Below are 21,324 nucleotides of genomic sequence, written 5' to 3'. Positions count from 1 at the left end.
GTCTATCTTGGTTTACTTATACACATCTTTGACTGAACTATAGCGCAAGAGTTTAGGCTCCATTCTCCAGCATAGTTTCGTTTTCTGATTCCCATCTAGAACTTTCCAGCTAGCTAGTCTCTGCTCTTTCTCCCACTGACAACACTTCTAGCCCCATGGCATCCGAACGGCAAGTATATAAGCTACCTTTTCGAGTATTTTGTCATAAATGTTTCCTTATTCAAGAGGCTAACGTTAGCTTTGTTTTCTTGTCTTAGCAGTTTCTCCGATAGCTTCATAGACGAGAACCCACAGAAAGCTATCGAGGTAAACAACGGCCTGTCATTATGAACTCGTTTTATTGAAAGTAAATAGCATTTTTGCTAGATAAAGTTGTCATGGGTTTGGAAATGTTTTCAATAACTCTAACTAGATAGCTGGCTATACACTTTTCGGGGCTGGCTAACTAGCTAATCTTCTGCTAACTTTAGAAACTAATCTAACGAGTGAGCCAGTTAAGTTAGCCACACTATCGGACTATTTTGGTCTGAAACGACGTACTCTCGGTAGTTGCTCAACTCCAGCAGTAGTGATCTAGCTAGCTACTAGTATGTGTGTACCGTCACAGGAGCTAGTTAGCTTATTGGTTGTATCTTGTTGTACTCGCTAGCCAGTTCAGCTAATGTTAGCATTGCTAGCTAACTGGCTAACCACCTGCCATACTGTACATGTCTTGACTGTAGCTAACCACCATGTCTTGAATGTAGCTAACCACTTACTAATGTAAGACTAAGAAGATTGTGTGCAGAAAGCCAAGTTAAATAGTTGGGAAAATGTATCTAAACAATAGTTAACCTTAGATAGTGGTTATAAACATGTTTTTTTTCAATGTCTTGTCAATTCAATTGACCCCAAGTTTGCCCATTGGATGTCACCGTCATTTCCCCCCAGGAACTTAACGAAGCATTGGAAGGTAACTCGGACAATTCAGAATGGTTCTGCCAACGAGCCTATGCCCACCTCCAACTGAAAAACTACAGCTGTAAGTCTCTTATCCCCCCCCCCCTCCCCCTCCCTCCCCCTCCCCCCCTGATATCAGTCAGACAAACCTTAATCCTCCATTGACAAACTACAGCTCTAACCCTTGACTAACCTACCTAGCTTTACTGATTTTCTGAAATTGGTGTTTTGTAGAATTATTTTAATTCAAGTGACTGGCATATGTTAGTTCCCTCATTTTGTTTTTGCTACAGAAACTTGAGCTATGTTTCTCATCTGGGTATATCTGTTTCTACAGGTGCTGTCGATGATGCCAAGAAAGCCCAGCAGCTCAACCCCAGTCTTGCGCTTGCCTTCATGAGAACAGGGTATGTGTGCAGAAGGAGTCTAGCTAGGGCTGGCAATATGGCTTAATTTATTATTTTTTTTGTCAAATGTATACATTTCAATTTTTGTATTTTTTCTAAATAAGCTTTGCTGCGCAACTTAATGGTCAATACACTGCATTTCAAACAGTCAGGAATAATCTAATTAATTCAGGGCTTGTAAAATTATGCCTAGGCTAACCGTAACTACCAGGGCAGCAGGTAGCCTAACGGAGCGTTGGGCCGTAACCGAAAGGTCGCTGGTTCGAATACCAAAACCATCAATGTGAAAATTCTGTGTCCTCGTGCAAGGCATTTAACCCTCATTTGCTGCAGGGACTCTGTACTACTATGGCTGATGATATTCAGTGTATGTGACAATAAACCGTATATACTATACCAGTCAAAAGTTTGGACACACCTACTCATTCAAGAGTTTTTATTCATACTATTTTCTACATTGAAGAATAATAGTGAAGACATCAAAACTATGAAATAGCACATGGAATCATGTAGTAACCAAAAAAGTGTTAAACAAATCAAAAGTTATTTTAGAATCTAAGTAGCCACCCTTTGACTTGATGACAGCTTTGCACACGCTTGGCATTCTCTCAACCAGCTTCATTAGTTAGTCACCTGGAATGCATTTCAATTAACAGGTGTTCCTTAATTTGTGGAATTTATTTTCTTCTTTATGCGTTTGATTTGTTTAACACTTTTTTTGTGGTTACTACATGATTCCATATGTGTTATTTCATAGTTCTGTAGAAAATACAAAAAAAGCTTTTGACTGGTACTGTGTATATCATTTATGTTATCAAAATGGTTTAACCAGCTTTTTTTGCAATAATCACTGGGCTGGCTTTCAAGTCTATGAAAATGCCCTTTTTGTAACAAATTTAACCAGAACCATGCATAATGCACATCCACTAATAATGACAGCAATGTCTCACTCATAAGACCACCTGCTAGTGAGTAGCCAGCAATTTTGATATTTAAAGTCTCCAACTTGAATCTATTTGCTTGCTAACAAGGTAGAACAATTGAACTATGACAGACAGCCTCCTGTCCGTCTCAAACCATTTGAACACTTTGTTTAGATGTTGAAATCAAGTGGATTACCAAGATAAATATGCTTATTTCTCAGAATGAGAATTAATTGCCAATTCCTTATATACTTGTGTCTTGTGTTCAATGCACATTTATAAAACACAGACTAGACAGCACATAACACTCTTGCTAAAATGCTGCTAGCGGTACTGCAATTCTGTGCGCATCAAAAAAATGATTAATTTCCCACAATCATATTCATTGATACTCCCGTCTTAGTAGGGTCTACTCTGTTCTAAAATTGGGAGTTGAGAGCAAAGGGGTATCGTTACAAAGGTTAAGTTCTCCTCTTTTACAGTAAAATGGCTCAATGTGGTTTGGTGTCCATATGACTGTTTTTTAATTTACGTTATTGTAATTTTTTTAGTAATAAAAAAAAACATGTTGGACCAAACCTCAAATGCAAATAACTAGTTGGGAAACTGTTGTCAGGGGCAGAAGGTGATCTTTCTTTTGTTGTGAGTGGTGGGGGAGGAGGGGCTTCTCTGTGCGAGGGGGCAAGGTGCACAGAAGGAGCGAAGTAGACGAGACCAAAAAGACACGCTCATAGAAACAAAAAAATATATTAAAACCTTGATTCTTGTGGAATTTTGGAATATCGCGCTTAAACATGAATTCAAATCAATTTATCACCCAGCCCAAAGTCTAGCCCATGACACCTGTCAAACAATGTCAATCGATCTGAATTGACATGCATTTATTTTGGCAGCTTGTGTTTTCTGGGGGGAATGTCACTGTTGATTTTAAATGACTATGAGGATGACTGCTTAAAGATGTTTTCAGAACACTAAGCACTGTTGTTGAACCTTTTACAGAAATGTGATGCGTTTTTCCTAATAAATCAGAAAATCCATTTGGTTAAACTCAACATCTCCCTTATATCAGGGGTCTTCAAACTTTTCTTGACCAGGGACCCCCTCCCAGGCATGTCAGCGACTCCCTCCCAGGCATATCAGCGACCCCATCATACTTTAGCAAAAACATATTTTTTTCAAGTCTTGTCTCATCAGGTGAATGATGATCAAAATTCTAAAATGAATAGATTTGTTACATAGTTTTTCCGTTATTTTGACCTCCCCACATTTATAATTGAATGATAATGTTTAAATTCTAATATAGCCTATTAGCTAGAAAGGTCATTCCAAACACATTTTCCCTAAGCGCAGCTGTTTAGCTGGTTAATATTTAGCTGTCTGTTGGAAAAAATGTATGTCAAAGCTTACCAGCAGCTGCAGTGGTAGCCTGTTCGCGGGTGCTTTTTCAAAGCCTGTGTCAGATACTCCAGTGAGTGTATTTGGCTCCAATGAATGTAATTTGCTCAATATTAATCTTTGCGAAATAATGTAATATTTTATTCTATTGCTAGGGATATTCATAACATTAAAGTAAAAATGACTTTTTATACAGTGCATTTAGAAAGTATTCAAACCCCTTGACTTTTTCCACATTTTGTTATATTACAGCCTTATTCTAACATGTATTAAATAAATACACGTTCTCATCAATCTACACAGTACCCCGTAATGGCAAAGCAAAAGCTTGTTTTTTTTGCAAATGTATAAAAATAACTTATTCAGACCCTTTACTCAATTGCGCTCAGGTGCATCCTGTTACCATTGATTGTCCTTGATGTTTCTTGATTGGAGTCCACCTGTAGTAAATTAAATTTATTGAACATGATTTGGAAAGGCACACACCTGTCTATATAAGGTCCCACGGTTGACAGTGCATGTCAGAGCAAAAACCAAGCCATGAGGTCAAAGGAATTGTCTGTAGAGCTTCAAGACAGGATTGTGTCGAGGCACAGATCTGGGGAAGGGTACCAAATATGTATGTAGCATGGAAGGTCCCTAAGAACACAGTGGCCTTATCATTCTTAAATGGTACAAGTTTAGAACCACCAAGACTCTTCCTAGAGCTGGCTGCACGTCCAAACTGAGCAATCAGGGAAGAAGGGCCTTGGTAAGGGAAGTGACCAAGAACCCGATGGTCACTTTGACAGAGCTCCTCTGTGGAGATGGGAGAACCTTCTAGAAGGGCCACCGTCTCTGCAACACTTCACCAATCAGACCTTTATGGTAGAATGGCCAGACGGAAGTCACTCAGTAAAAGGCACATGACAGCCCGCTTGGAATTTGCCAAAATAAACAAGAAACAAGAGTCTCTGGTCTGATGAAACCAAGATTGAACTCTTTGGCCCGAATGCCAAGCATCACACCTGGAGGAAACCTGGCACCATCCCTATGGTGAAGCATGGTAGTGGCAGCATCATGTTGTGGGCATGTTTTTCAGCAGCAGGGACTGGGAGACTAGTCAGGATCAAGGGAAAGATGAACAGAGCAAAGTACAGAGAGATCCTTGATGAAAACCTGCTCCAGAGCGCTCAGGACCTCAGACTGGGGCTAAGGTTCACCTTCCAACAGGACAACAACCGTAAGCACACTGCCAAGGCAACGCAGGAGTGGCTTTGGTAGAGACCTGAAAATAGCTGTACAGCAACGCTCCCCATCCAACCTGACAGAGCTTGAGAGGATCTGCAGAGAAGAATGGGAGGAACTCCCCATATACTGCTGTGCCAAGCTTGTAGCGTCATACCCAAGAAGACACAAGGCTGTAATAGCTGCCAAAGGTATTTCAACTGACTAAAGGATCTGAATACTTATGTAAATGTGATATTTCAGGTTTTTTACGTTTAAAAAAAAAAAAATACATTTGAAAAATATTCCAAGCTTATTTTTGCTTTTGTCATTATGTGCTATTGTGTGTAGATAGATGAGCGGGGGGGGAGATGTAATCAATTTTAGAGTTAGGCTGTAACCTAACAATGTGGAAAATGTCAGTCTGAATACTTTCCGAATGCACTGTATATATTTCAATGATTTTGCTGATCCCGTGCAGTACTTGGCCGCGGACCACCGATTTAAAAAAAACACTGCCTTTATATGTCAAACTTAAATTGGTTGTCAGTTCTCCCCAGGTTATTTTTTTGTTGGTCTGCTTCTGATAACATCCCTGTCTCCCTCCCTGCAGAATGGCAGAGTTCCACCTGAACCACTTTGAGTCGGCACATGCTGCCTTCACTCAGGGACACAGCCTGGACGGTGAGGTCTTGCTGAGGGGACCTGTGAAGCACCTATCACCTAGACACCTCCTCTAACCTTAACCACTTCATCCCAAATCGACTGCTAGCCCATTAGACATTTCATGCATATCTAAAAGCTAAATATATTATTGGTAATAGAAATATACGAACAGCTCTTGGTCTCTGATAAGTTAGGTCAGTGGTATTCCATTTTTTCCAGCGGGGACCCCTTTCAGCCAAAAGTTTTGGACACTTTTTTTTCTTTTTTCTGCAATAATTTCTTGTGACCCCAGCCCAAATCTAATGACAACCTTCAAATCGATACATTTTCATATCTTATCAAAATGAAAAGAAACCAATGCATACGTTTATACCTTGAACACACCTACAGTGTTTTTTTGTGTAAAATGTTATGCGGCATCTGAATTTGTGTGCAACAAAAGTTCAACATTCACCTTCTGCTACCATTTCTATCAAGCAGTCTACGCATACAGTTTGACGCATACGTTCAGTTTTTCCACCGTATGCACCACACTGCTAGGCAGCGTTCCATTGGACATGAATGTACTTCTGGTGTACCATGACGCTGTCGGTGTGATCGAGGCGTTACTCAATATTTAATTTCAAATTATTTTATATATTTTTATAAATAAAAACATATTGTCCCATACAATAATCTGTGTTTTTAATTTGTTCTAATTCAATATTTTTTCGGTTGGGGTCATCAAAATGAGACTTTCTTTTTTGTAATACTTCTGGGTTAGGTGAAATATTAGCTATATTGCTTATCTTGTCTGTTTGTATCTACAGAAGTATGTGGCTACGGGTATATTTGAAATTCCTCAGTAGAGTTGTGTTCAAACTGGTTGAGATTGTCTGAATCCTAACAGTGTGTTCTCCCTATGCTCCACAGGCTCCGATAACACTTTCCAAATGTGGATCAAACGCTGTGAGGAGATGATGGAGAGTAAGTAGGATCTGCTTTTGTACCTCGACCGCCATAACGAAAATAAGTCCCTGACTTTGTGCAATCCGGGTCACGTTTTATAAAAAAAATAATTATAATCTAAGTACTGTGTATGCAGTTGAAGTCGGAAGTTTACATACATCTTAGCCAAACACATTTAAACTCAGTTTTCCACAATTCCCGACATTTAATCCTAATAAAAATTCCCTGTCTTAGGTCAGTTAGGATCACCACTTTATTTTAAGAATATGAATGATTTATTTCAGCTTTTATTTCTTTCATCACATTCCCAGTGGGTCAGAAGTTTACATACACTCAATTAGTATTTGGTAGCGTTACATTTCAGGTAGCCTTCCACAAGCTTCCCACAATAAGTTGGGTGAATTTTGGCCCATTCCTCCTGACAGAGCTGGTGTAACTGAGTCAGCTTTGTAGGCCTCCTTGCTCACACATGCTTTTTCAGTTCTGCCCACAAAATTTCTATGGGATTGAGGTCAGGGCTTTGTGATGCCACTCCAATACCTTGACTTTGTTGTCCTTAAGCCATTTTGTCACAACTTTGGAAGTGTGCTTGGGGTCATTGTCCATTTGGAAGACCCATTTGCGGCCAAGCTTTAACTTCCTGACTGATGTCTAGAGATGTTGCTTCAATATCTCCACATAATTTTCCTTTCTCGTGAAGCCATCTATTTTGTGAAGTGCACCAGTCCCTCCTGTAGAAAAGCACCCCCACAACATGATGCTGCCACCCCCGTGCTTCACGGTTGGGATGGTGTTCTTCGGCTTGCAAGACTCCCCCTTTTTCCTCCAAACATAACGATGGTCATTGTGGGCTAACAGTTATATTTTTGTTTCATCAGACCAGAGGATATTTCTCCAAAAAGTATGATCTTTGTCCCCATGAGCAGTTGCAAACCGTAGTCTGGCTTTTTTATGGCAGTTTTGGAGCAGTGGCTTCTTCCTTGTTGAGCGGCCTTTCAGCTTATGTCGATATAGGACTTGTTTAACTGTGGATATAGATACTTTTGTACCTGTTTCCTCCAGCATCTTCACAAGGTCCTTTGCTGTTGATCTGTGATTGATTTGCACTTTTCTCACCAAAGTACGTTCATCTCTAAGAGACAGAACGCGTCTCCTTCCTGAGCGGTATGACGTATGACGCTGCGTGGTCCCATGGTGTTTATACTTGCGTACTATTGTTTGTACAGATGAACGTGGTACCTTCAGGCATTTGGAAATTGCTCCAAAGGATGAGCCAGACTTGTGGAGGTCTAGAATTTATTTTCTGAGTTCTTGGCTGATTTCTTTTGATTTTCCCATGATGTCAAGCAAAGAGGCACTGAGTTTGAAGGTAGGCCTTGAAATGCATCTACAGGTTCACCTCCAATTGACTCAAATGATGTCAATTAGCCTATCGGAAGCTTCTACAGCCATGACGTAATTTTCTGGAATTTTCCAAGCTGTTTAAAGGCACAGTCAACTTAGTGTATGTAAACTTCTGAACCACTGGAATTGTGATACAGTGAAATAGTCTCTAAACAATTGTTGGAAAAAGTACTTGTCATACACAAAGTAGATGTCCTAACTGACTTGCCAAACTATAATTTGTTAACAAGACACTTTGTGGAGTCGTTGAAATATGACTGAATGACTCCAACCTAAGTGTATGTTAACTTAGCTGACAAATATAATCAATAAATTGGACAGCGACGCAAACATTTGTGAATTTGGCTCTATACTCCAGAATTTTGGATTTGAGATGAGATGTTTCATGAGGCGACACTACAGAATGTAACCTTTTATTTGAGGGTATTGTCAAACGTATGTTGTACTGTTTTGAAACACAAATTATTTATCTTTCTACTACCCCTATTTGAATACTTGTTTTTTGTGTGTGTGTGTGTGAATTTTACCCCTTTTTCTCCCCAATTTCATGGTATCCAATTGTTAGTAGCTACTATCTTGTCTCATCGCTACAAGTCCCGTACGGGCTCGGGAGGGACGAAGGTTGAAAGTCATGCGTCCTCCGATACACAACCCAACCAAGCCGCACTGCTTCTTAACACAGCGTGCATCCAACCCGGAAGCCAGCCGCACCAATGTGTCGGAGGAAACACTGTGCACCTGGCAACTCCCGGCCCGCCACAGGAGTCGCTGGTGCGTGATGAGACAGAAATTGCTCTGCCATTTCCCAGTTGCTAAAATTCTGATACTATGCCTAATTTCAGTTTGACAGAACAAGCAAGTATAGTGTAGAGAATCATTGTACCATCTAAATCGCTGTGAAATATCCTTTCCATAACCAAAAATATTGTTTTCTCAACTGTTTGAAGTTAATGTACCGAAAGAAAAAACTTAAGAACGGGATGCATAGAAATGGTGCACATAGAATAGATCTACTGCTTCTTAGACTTGCTTTCAATGAGAATGACAGATCTATAACATTTCTATATGAATTTGGTTGAGTCGCCCAAAAAGTTACATATTGCAGCTTTAAAGTAGTCAAACGTTTAGTATTTGGTCCCATATTCCTAGTACGCAATGACTACATCACGCTTGTGACTCTATAACCTTGTCGGATGCATTTGCAGGTTGTTTTCGTTGTTAGATTATGTTTTTCCCAATACAAACTGAAAAATGTATTGTCATTTTGGAGTCACTTTTTATTGTAAATAAGAATAGAAGTGTTCAGAAACATCTTCATTAATGTGGCTGCTACCTCGATTATGGATAATCATGAATGATTTGTGAATAATGAGCAAGTTAGAGGTCATACCCCTCCAAAAACGCTGACCTCCCCTGTTATTGGTATATAAAAAAAATGGGGGGGGTGTTTATGTACTGTCACCTCGTGAAACATTTTTATCTCAAATCCAAAATGCTGGTGATTTCAGCTTCACTGTTCAAATAGGGAGTGGAATGCATCTCCAACCTCTATCTAAACTCTAACCCTGTACTAGCTAAACTCTTCGTTAGAGAATATGTGTGTGTGGTTGTCATCGTCTGAGGGTTTAAATTGAACCTGTTTGAATCGCATTAATAATTTAGGTCTCTGGGGTGGGGTGGGAGGCCTCAGATCAACCCCAGTAAACATCCAAACACACACATCCATTGCGTGTTGGGCTCGCATTCTAAACAGCCCATGTGGACCCCCCCCCATGCATACCAAAATACAGACGCACGCACATACAGATATATAATACATGTTCAAACAGATTCAAAAGCACATTGTTGCACAAGTACACCAACACACACCTCAGTCCTCCGTAGCCATACCCTGGCCTTACCCTGTGAGTTCCCTCCCGTCTCTTTCATGTGTGAAGTGACAGTGTTTACCGCTAGGCGCTTCAGCTTGACGCCCCCACACATCAAAACGGGGTGTGCATATGGTGATATCACACACACACACCCCCTCCCCGTTTCCCTTTTCAAACGCGACCTCATTTAGACAACATTAATGCTCCGTCTCATCCTTCCCCTTTTATCTCTTCTTTCCTTTTCTCTCCCTCTCTCGCTATTTATTTTTCTCCCTCCCCCTCTACTGGCCTCCCTCTGCCACCTCCCTCTCTAATGAAAGCAGTGAATAATGTAACAGACATAACTGGTAAATACAGATCAGGCCTGTTTAGCCTCAGAGGGTAAACAAACTGCCTCAGATCTCACAGGGAGGTGTGTGTGTGTGTGTTTATCTGGCCTGTTAATCTATGAGTAAGTGGAAACTGGCTGACTATACTATTCCTTTTCCTCTCCTTTGCAGTGGCCAATCAGAATGGAAAGGAGAACAAGGTAAGCGCCAATGACCATTTTGGACGTTCCTGCCATTATTCTATGTCCACAGTAGAGATGGAAAGCGGCCTCATCTTTATCTGTTCCATTAGGCCATCTGTGACAGCCTCAATGGCACTGCCCTAGCGTTCTCCATTTTGAGGTGGTACATTTTCTTCTTCACGATTGGCTGATCCCTCCTGATGACCCGTTGGACATGACTCCCAACAGGGTCACCAGGAAGGATCAGCCAATGAAGTTGGAAGTCCCACCCAGTTCACGACATTCAAATGGTGGAAGCCCTCAATTGCGCTGCCCAATGCCAAAACAGCCTTTTGGCCACTAGAGGCCTCTATCATTCTCTATGATGTCCACATACATTCAGACCACATGTGCCAACCTCATTCCATGGTAGGGCTGAGTGTCTGCGGGTTTTCGCTCCTCCCTTGTACTTAATTCGACTAAATAAGGTCGCTAATTAGTAAGGAACTCCCCTCACCTGGTTGTCTGTCTTAATTGAAAGGTAAAACCAAAAAAAATTGGACACTTGGCCCTCCATGGAAAGAGGTTGACACCCCTGCCTTATGGCTTTCAGTTCCACTCTCCGCCTCATGGGGGCAGTGTTACTCTCAGTATTTCAGACCGTATTCCGTCTGGTCTAATGGCTAAAGCTCATCATTAAACCCTCTTTCTCTTTTTTTTCTCTCTTGTTTTGTTTAAACTTTCTCTCTCTCTTCCTGGGATGACTGGATTCCACCGCAGACACCGACGCCACACATTAAGTACGTACAGTCCATGCTGAGTCGCAAATGGCACCATATTCTCTACATAGTGCACTACCTATGACCCTGGTCAAAAGTAGTGTACTATATTGGGAATAGGGGGCCATTTGGGATGCACTCTGTGTGCAAGAAGGTGGATAACTTGTTCCTACTCTTCAGGGGCAACCTGTACTAAGTGTGTTTGTCCTCAGGCATGACTGGTACCAGACAGAGTCTCAGGTCATCGTCACCATCATGGTGAAAAATGTGCCTAAGGATGGGGTCAACATCAACTTCGAAGAGAGACAGGTACACACCCTAACTCTCTCTCACACACACACAAACACAGGTCAGTGTAAGAAGCTCTTGAGGAGAGCGCATGACAGTTCTAAACTGTCAGAAGTGTTGCCAGAGTATCAGCTGCCCAGTACTGTCGTCACTGAGGAAGCTAACTTTAGACATGTCTATTTCTCATCTTATTTACACTGACTTTAAAAGTATTAACTCAACATGTTTCATGATCTGAAATAATAGATCTCAGAAATGTTCCATACGCACATAAAAGCTTATTTCGCTCAAATGTTGTGCATTAATGAGTTTACATCCCAGTTAGTGAGCATTTCTCCTTTGCCAGGATAAGCCATCCAACTGACAGGTGTGGCATATAAAAAGGCTGATGAGGATTATGGAATGACAGAGAGGAAAGGCGGGGGAGTCGTCTTCCCAGAGGTGGGGTGTGGGGGTAGATTAGTAACGATGGGAGGTTGTTAGGCTTGGCCGGTATCCAGATTTTCTCTCATCCCATGATTTACAGTAATACCGCGCAGGGCACTTTTCTTGCTAAAAAGGCAAGAAAAGTATATTACCAGAATGCTAACAATCTTAGCACAAGCTAATAGCAAAACCACATAGATGCTAAATGCTAATAAGTGAGAAGCAAACGAATTGCAAAGACAAGCAAATCAGCTCATAAAGTTATAGAAGAATAGCTAGTGAATGTCATTTTAGGTGAGTGTGGATATTTACAAGCGAAAGTGATCGAGAGAAATTGTGCAAATGAACAAAGTTGTGATGCATGCTTTTCTGAAGGAAGTGCAGGATGTGTGTACATAGGGGAGAAGAACAGAGGGGGAAACACTAGTAGGAAGCACAGAGGGGAAAATGGCAACTGCGCCGCACAAGACTCGCTGATATACACTGCTCAAAAAAATAAAGGGAACACTTAAACAACACAATGTAACTCCAAGTCAATCAGACTTCTGTGAAATCAAACTGTCCACTTAGGAAGCAACACTGATTGACAATAAATTTCACATGCTGTTGTGCAAATGGAATAGACAAATTATAGGCAATTAGCAAGACACCCCCAATAAAGGAGTGGTTCTGCAGGTGGTGACCACAGACCACTTCTCAGTTCCTATGCTTCCTGGCTGATGTTTTGGTCACTTTTGAATCCTGGCGGTGCTTTCACTCTAGTGGTAGCATGAAACGGAGTCTACAACCCACACAAGTGGCTCAGGTAGTGCAGCTCATCCAGGATGGCACATCAATGCGAGCTGTGGCAAGAAGGTTTGCTGTGTCTGTCAGCGTAGTGTCCAGAGCATGGAGGCGCTACCAGGAGACAGGCCAGTACATCAGGAGACGTGGAGGAGGCCGTAGGAGGGCAACAACCCAGCAGCAGGACCGCTACCTCCGCCTTTGTGCAAGGAGGAGCAGGAGGAGCACTGCCAGAGCCCTGCAAAATGACCTCCAGCAGGCCACAAATGTGCATGTGTCTGCTCAAACGGTCAGAAACAGACTCCATGAGGGTGGTATGAGGGCCCGACGTCCACAGGTGGGGGTTGTGCTTACAGCCCAACACTGTGCAGAACGTTTGGCATTTGCCAGAGAACACCAAGATTGGCATATTCGCCACTGGCGCCCTGTGCTCTTCACAGATGAAAGCAGGTTCACACTGGGCACATGTGACAGTCTGGAGACGCCGTGGAGAACGTTCTGCTGCCTGCAACATCCTCCAGCATGACCGGTTTGGCGGTGGGTCAGTCATGGTGTGGGGTGGCATTTCTTTGGGGGCCGCACAGCCCTCCATGTGCTCGCCAGAGGTAGCCTGACTGCCATTAGGTACCGAGATGAGATCCTCAGACCCGTTGTGAGACCATATGCTGGTGCGGTTGGCCCTGGGTTCCACCTAATGCAAGACAATGCTAGACCTCATGTGGCTGGAGTGTGTCAGCAGTTCCTGCAAGAGGAAGGCATTGATGCTATGGACTGGCCCGCCCGTTCCCCAGACCTGAATCCAATTCAGCACATCTGGGACATCATGTCTCGCTCCATCCACCAACGTTGCACCACAGACTGTCCAGGAGTTGGCGGATGCTTTAGTCCAGGTCTGGGAGGAGATCCCTCAGGAGACCATCCGCCACCTCATCAGGAGCATGCCCAGGCGTTGTAGGGAGGTCATACAGGCACGTGGAGGCCACACACACTACTGAGCCTCATTTTGACTTGTTTTAAGGACATTACATCAAAGTTGGATCAGCCTGTAGTGTGGTTTTCCACTTTAATTTTGAGTGTGACTCCAAATCCAGACCTCCATGGGTTGATAAATTTGATTTCCATTGATCATTTTTGTGATTTTGTTGTCAGCACATTCAACTATGTAAAGAAAAAAGTATTTAATAAGAATATTTAATTCATTCAGATCTAGGATGTGTTATTTTAGTGTTCCCTTTATTTTTTTGAGCAGTGTATGTGCTATGGACTCACCAGCTCCTTCTTTCTCCCATTGTGCTATTTACAAACAAACACGTCACTGGTTCAACTGTTCTGGGGGAACTACGGTAAGTTCCATAATGTGACCTGTGAAGTGAAGAACGCCATCTGCTTTGTCATCTAACGTGTTGCAGAAGTTGACTGCAGGTATTAACTTAAACAGTAGCTACATATTAAAATGTATGGAAAAAATAGTTTTGACAGTATTGAAAAGCCATCCTGTGGCGCTTTCCAAATACCCCGGTATACTGCCCAAGCCTAGTTGTTCTCTCTGCTGAGGTCCCCCTACAGGAGAGCAGCTCTCTCTGATACACACAGAGAGATGCCCGATTCCAGTTCCACATCTCGTTCCCTTCCTCTGCCCTCGCCCACTCTTTCTGTTGTTCTGAGAATAGTAGGGGAGGTGTTATTAGGGCTTATGAGATAGCTAGGGGGCTTGCCGTCCAGAGGATCTATGGCAGGGATGCTGTAAGGGATACGCACAATGACATCAGGGGTACGCCAATTAAAAATGTCACTTAAATTTTTTATTTTTTTTTGTTTAAAATATAAATAATATGTTATTCACATTTTTTAACAGTCAATTTTTATATTTTCCAACGGGGCTATACATGTATACATGTTGCGATCTGTACTCTGATGGCTCAAAAGCCATGACAGGGAGACAAAGTGAAGTGGGAAATCGCGTGCAAGCAGTTGCTCCCGACACCACTTGGGTACACTGCAGCATCCATCGAGAGGCTCTTGCTGCCAAAGGAATGCCTGACAGCTTGAAAGATGTTTTGGACACTACAGTGAAAATGGTTCTTTGTTAAAACGAGGCCCCTGAACATGTGTATTTTCTGCACTATGCAATGATATGGGCAGTGACCATTTTACAACATACCGAAGTGTGCTGGTTATCAAGGGGCAAAGTATTGATACGTTTTTTAAAATTGAGAGACTAGCTTAGTTTTCTTTACTGACCATAATTTTCACTTGTCTGACCACTTGCATGATGACGGGTTTCTCACACGACTGGCCTATCTGGGTGATGTTTTTTCTCGCCTGAATGATCTGAATCTAGGATTACAGGGACTCTCCACAACTATATTCAATGTGCAGGACAAAATTCAGGCTATGATTAAGAAGTTGGAGCTCTTCTCGGTCTGCATTAACAAGGACAACACACAGGTCTTTCCATCATTGTATGATTTTTTTGTGTGCAAATGAACTCAAGCTTACGGACATTGTCAAATGTGATTATAGCGAAGCACCTGAGTGAGTTGGGTGAGCAATTACACAGGTTCTTTCCCGAAATGGATGACACAAACAACTGGATTCGTTCTCTCTTTCATGCCCTGCCTCCAGTCCACTTACCGATATCTGAACAAGAGAGCCTCATCGAAATTGCAACAAACAGTTCTGTGAAAATGTAATTTAATCAGAAGCCACTGCCAGATTTCTGGATTGGGCTGCACTTTGAGTATCCTGCCTTGGCAATCACCCTGTTCAGACACTGATGCCCTTTACAACCACGTACCTATGTGAGAGTGGATTCTCAGCCCTCACTAGCAAGAAAACTAAATACAGGCACAGACTGTGAAAAATTATTTAAGACTAAGACTCTCTCCAATACAACCCAACATCGCAGAGTTATGTGCATCCTTTCAAGCACACCCTTCTCATTAACCCGTGGTGAGTTATTCACAATTTTCGATGAACAAATAAGGTTTTATATGTCAAATTATTATTTGTGCCCTAGTCCTATAAAGCTCTTTGTCACTTCCCATGAGCCGGGTTGTGACAACACACTCATTCTTATGTTTAATAAATATATTGTGTAGTGTGTGTGTCAGGCTTACAATGATGGCAAAAAAGGACATTTGAGAGTGCGCTGACCCTGGTGCTAGAGGGGGTACGCAGCTGAAGGTTGAATTTTTGAAGGTGTACGGGATTATAAAAAGTTTGGGACACCTTACAGCAGTGGTTATCACACACTCACTCCCTTTGGGCCCAGCTATGCCCCCAGGGGTGCCTGTAAGCTCAGATCTAGGAACAGTTTACCCTCCCCAAGTCTAAATCCTCAATCGAAGAAAGAAAGCCCAGCTGATCTAAGACCAGCACTAAAACCCCCTCGGGGTGAATTTGAACAAACATCCTATCCCCAATCCTCTATAATGGTCTGCAGTGGAGGATATATAATGTGTGATTCTATCTGTAGTTGTCGGCGGTGGTGAAACTTCCGTCGGGGGAGGACTTCAGCCTGAACATGAACCTACTGCATCCCATCGTCCCCCAACACAGCACCTTCAAGGTCCTCTCCACTAAGGTAATACTCCATACTCCTTAGCCTCTCAGAACTGTCATATCATTTGCCTCAAGAACTGAGAAAATGTTCCCACAGGTGAAATGTGTTTAAAACAACAGTCCTCAAGGTGATATGCAGTCCCCAGGAACCCTTAGAAATGTGATTTAAACACAGCAGGTTAACCAGACAATGACCAGACTGGAATGTGATAATTAACCATTAGTGGAGCAGAAAGACTGAGAGGAGGAGAATCCTCTTTAATACAGCCCTGACTGGGTCAACACACACACACACACACACACACTAGAACTCTGCCCTGTGAGAATTCACAAGCTCTGCAGTTGTAACTAATTATGGCCGATAATGAGTGGGAAGGGCACTTGTTATTGTACACACATTAGTGAGTAATTTGTGTGTAGGCATCTCCATGCTTTTTCTCACTCCCACTTTATTATCTTGGATCCAAAATGTGGCCTGTGGTCAATGAGTGTGACTGTTTTGAAACGAAGTGTGTGCGTGCGAGAGACTCATCCTGTGCGTGTGTACATGTGAGAGAGGCACTCCGCTCATCCATCTAGTGTGCGTTGGGAATCTGGGGATGGGTGCTCGTTTGGGGACTCGTTTGGGGCATGAGATGGTACTCAGTCTAACGAGACGGCGGGACATGCCCCACACACGGCACAACAGGGGGAGGTTGACAGAGACCCGAGTGAAGAGATGATTTGGTAGTCCGACCGACGTGCAGCCTCTAGCTAAGCAGAGAGTGAAGGAGATGGAGGAATAGAATATAGTAAGTGTGGTAGAGAAGAGGTTATTGCTGAGAGTTCCTGCCAGCCAATGCCAAAACTAGTTTCCACCCTCGAGAGAGGACGTTGCCCCTCTCCATACTCCCATACATACAGTCATTCACAGTTCGCCATGGCAACATCAGGCACTGCATACCAGAGGTGCACGTGTGTTGAAGCTCAAACAAAGACCCAGTCTTAGAATAGGAAGAGGAGGGGCAGATGACTGCCTAAGAGACACACACACACACACACACAGGTTGTTGTCGGACCTGGGTTCAAATACATGTCTATTTTGATACTTGTGTATTTGAGTATATTCCGATAATGTGGCCCGAATCAATTCCTTCTTTTGGAAGTATTTAAAAAATTATTTCTTATAAATAGCCTACTGTTTGAAAGTAATTTAAAATACTTTTTTCAAATGCCTGGGTTATGTCCATGGGAGTGTATTTGAGCATTTTCAAATTCCAAAATTCAACTATTTGTCTTTTTTTTTTAAATGATTGTCGTACATGCACACAAACTTAATCTTGTGCGTCACGCACGCACGCACGCACGCACAAGGAGTCAGTCTTAAAGGAAGAGAAGGGGATGGAGTTTGGGGAGGGAGCGAAGTGAGTTTAGGCCCCCTCCACTCCCACAAAGCCCTGTCTGTTCCCTGGTCCACAGGGCTCCACAGGCTCTCATGGTCCTACAGAGAAATATAGAGAATGTACACACACAAAACACAATGTCACTTACTGTATATGTATATTTTTTTCTTATTCACACACGAACATGACACGGGGACAAATGTGCACACTAAACACATCAGTCGTCGGTTGCATTCCTTTCCACTAGGCACACTGAGAGACTTTGGCTGGTCTCTGAACAGGTGAACTGTGTTCAGTTATTGTGTGTGGGAGTGTGCTGAGATTATATGACGCTTCTCTGACTTCATTTTAGCCGTGCAGCATCCTGGTATGACCAAGAGTCAGAGAGCCACCAGAAGAGACCCAGGCCAAACCTGTCCCTAACTAACTACTCTCTGTGAGAGTCCAAGGGTTCTGCGCTAGTCAGACTAACGACAGACTCACTTTTTTTTTTTTCCCTTTCCCAATGGTGGTTTACTTCCACTGCTTTCTTCAGAGGACACTTAGGAAGGCATGCTAGGCTGTACTATGCACAGTTGCGCGTCCTGGAATCACACTTGTGCCATCTTCACGTGATTTTGGTTGTGTGTGTGTGTGTGTCGTGCACACACGCACTCGTCAGTGCTACCCTCTCGTCAGTGCTACCCTCTCTGACCTCCTCCCGTCGTCGGCAATGAGGCATTCTAACCCGCGGGGTCGTCATGACAACAGGGAGCCAATTACACACCAGAGTGTTTGATCAGAACGGAAGGGTAAACACACGCGCACACACACTCGCTCTGCTCCAAACTCCTCTCGTCTCTGTGAATAGATAACATACAGCCTCCCTCCGTAATTTCCATGCCTGTCAGCCTCCCTCGCCAGACTGTTTCTATTTTTATTTATTTATTTGTTAAGTTGCTTTTTAAAATCTTCTCTGCTGTAATCTAAAGTAGGGGCTACTTTGTGAAGGGCTGAGATGGGAGACTCTTTGTATGTGGATTTGTATGTGGAGGGCAGAGGGGAGGGTGTGTGTGTGTGTGCATATGTTGTATAAGACTGGGGCGGGTGAGTGTGGGACAGGGGGGACTTCGGTGGGGGTAAGAGCACGTGGGACTGGTGACATGGGACACAGGGACTTAACTCCCCCTCTGAGGGACTGACAGTGTGTGTGTGTGTGTTGCTCAGTATGGCCCCTGGGAGCTGTGGGTGGTGGTCCTGTATGTGACGGTGCTGTCACATCCCTTTAAGACCCAGCCCCTCGCCTGCCGCGTCCCTTTAACACGCAGAGACACAGATGTGGCAGCAGATTAATGTTGTATAGCGCCCCCAGCACACACTCTGCACGGGCACAGACTGCACCAGTTATCACCACACACACACTCACTCACTCACTCACTCACTCACTCACTCACTCACTCACTCTGTGTGCACAGAAGAGCATAAAAACCTCCCTGCCACTGCAAGGGGTCTGTGTGTCTCTGCCTTGTCTCCCAGCCCATTCCCCTACACTGTACACAGAGGTTGACTAGGTCGGTGTCTGCAGACAGATGTTGGTTGTAAATAATTCAATGAAGAAGGGCTCCATGTGAACATCAGTTAAAGCATGGGTCATGGTTGAGCATTCAGTCCTAAGATTTGAGGTGTTTAGTCTCGGGTAAGTATTGAGCTCATCTATTAGTCGTGTGTGTGTGTGAGCAAGCCTCTTGATGCTCTGGCTTCTGCTCCTGACACGTTCATGAATGAAACATCCCTTAACTCAACAGAGCAGAAATTTTATTTTAATTGCGTCGACATGCCAGCGCATCCCTCCCCCCACGCTATAACTCTGTCAAACTTTTGTCTCTAAACACACATGCTCTCTTAAATACATACACACACACACACAAGATGACGGGGGGGGTACTGGAAATCTCAGCAGCTTAAGTGTCCCACTGGTATGAGGCCTGTCACTGCAGCTCGCATGTGGTGGCGGCTGTCCTCTCTCTTCTCGTCTCCTCTCCTCCGATGTAATGATCTGTCCAGAAATGTGTGTTCCTGCCACTGGTCGACAGACCGATAGCTCTCACCCCACACACACACACACACACGTACGTTGAGCTGATCTGATCACACACTATCCGGCCCCTCAAGCTGACAGATGTCTCGTTAGCACTCTGTCTGTCAGGAAGATTTGGGAGTGAGCTGTGCCCCCGCATATCACTGTCTCTCTCTGCCGTGAGCTGATCCCACCATTAAAAGAGACTGGTGAGCGCTGAGCTACCGTCTTCTGATCTCACGTTTTGAGCCCAAATATAGACGTAATGATAACTAAAGACATTAGCTTCGCTCTCTCTCTCCTTGCTCTCCACGCCCTCTTCCTCCACTCTTCCTCCACTCTCCTCTCTCCTTCTCCTCTTTTTCTCAGGTGGAGATCAAAATGAAGAAGACTGAGGGGACCAGGTGGGAGAAACTGGAGGGTGAAGGACAGGAGCCCAGCGTCAAACACTTCACCCCCAGTGAGTACCTCTCTAACGCGCACACACACTTAGTTTCCTCTGCTCTCTCTCCTTTACACACACCAGTCATACCGCTAAATAAATACGTTTCACAATCTTTATATATTTTTTTTTACAGCATTTGGTGTGTACTACTGAAAGCCCTGTCTCCTGTGTTGACCAGTACCCATGGTAACCCTCTCTAAACGTGTGTGTGTTCCTGTTCAGACCAGTACCCGTCTTCGTCCCACTCCAGCCGTAACTGGGACAAGGTGGTGGTCGACATCAGTGAGGAGGAGAAGAAGGAGAAACTGGAGGGAGACGCAGCGCTCAACAAACTCTTCCAGCAGATCTACGGGGACGGCACCGACGAGGTCAAACGGGCCATGAACAAGTCCTTTGTGAGTGTGTTTATATATACACACACTTGCACGCGGAGAGAAACTGTGAAATGTAGTTTCATTTTCAATTTTTTTTGCAGTTTCACTGACTTACACTCCTCCCCTTGTAGATGGAGTCAGGTGGTACAGTCCTGAGCACCAACTGGACGGACGTGGGGAAGAGAACAGTGGAGATGAGCCCTCCAGACGATGTGGAGTTTAAGAAATACTGAAGAACCAGAGGGGTGTCTCTCTCGCTCTCTCTGTACTACACAGTCCTACGTTCCCCCTCTCTGCCTCAAGTGGACCGCCCCATATCTCCTCTACCCCCCCCCCCCCCCCCACACACTCCTCATCCCAGGCCGTCTGTCAATATTGCTTTCTCCCGGCCAACTCTCGTTCTCTCTTTGCCTCCGATGGATGTCCACCTTATTCGCCAAAACCCACCTTTTCCAACACCTCCCCCTTCCAGTGGTCTGTCAATATTGGTTTTTAGAGCTTTGGTGATTCTCAGCAGCAATCCAGAAACCAGTCTTTACCCTCATTAAACCATTCTCACACTCTATGAAGACTGTCATAGATATATCAAACTGTCTTTCCTAGATCTCATAGAAACAGTAGGAATCATCCTCATGGTCAGTTCTGGCTGTTTGATGGTTAACCTGGTTAAAGGCGGTAATGAGTTGAAACAGAAACCCTTTTCACCTCTTCTTGTGTCTCAGCAATGGCCGGTTCTTGTTTTTAAAGCCTGTCGTTTTTCTGGGGTGGGTTGGAGGTTGGAAATGTTTCTATCGCCTCATTCACTGCTTTCATGAAAAATGAAACCTTTTTTTTCTGTACACTCGTAGAATAATTTCTTTTTCCACATCAGCAGCAATACGGTCATGAAATGGAAGTCTGGAGTCTTAATTTCCTTTTCCTCAATGTGATTCAAACTTCAATGTAAATAAATGATTTATTTTCTGGATCACCAATTTT

At 43.5% G+C, this 21,324-nt stretch overlaps 1 protein-coding gene across 1 annotated transcript; it reads left to right on the top strand.

The window, feature by feature from the left end:
- On the top strand, positions 1-21,320 carry LOC139376275 (SGT1 homolog, MIS12 kinetochore complex assembly cochaperone). The gene is made up of 13 exons (XM_071118633.1): positions 1-169; positions 258-306; positions 931-1,021; positions 1,277-1,346; positions 5,484-5,554; positions 6,449-6,502; positions 10,260-10,288; positions 11,030-11,049; positions 11,241-11,337; positions 16,004-16,111; positions 19,897-19,987; positions 20,195-20,367; positions 20,478-21,320. Exons 1-13 carry the CDS (start codon positions 156-158, stop codon positions 20,577-20,579), a joined length of 969 nt encoding a protein of 322 aa, XP_070974734.1. The 5' UTR covers positions 1-155; the 3' UTR covers positions 20,580-21,320.
- Positions 21,321-21,324: the final 4 nt, after the last annotated feature.

This window comes from Oncorhynchus clarkii, chromosome 20 (genome assembly GCF_045791955.1).
Source record: "Oncorhynchus clarkii lewisi isolate Uvic-CL-2024 chromosome 20, UVic_Ocla_1.0, whole genome shotgun sequence".
NCBI lineage: Eukaryota > Metazoa > Chordata > Actinopteri > Salmoniformes > Salmonidae > Oncorhynchus > Oncorhynchus clarkii.
Note: the sequence above shows the minus strand (reverse complement) of the source record. Positions and strands in the feature narration are given on the sequence as shown.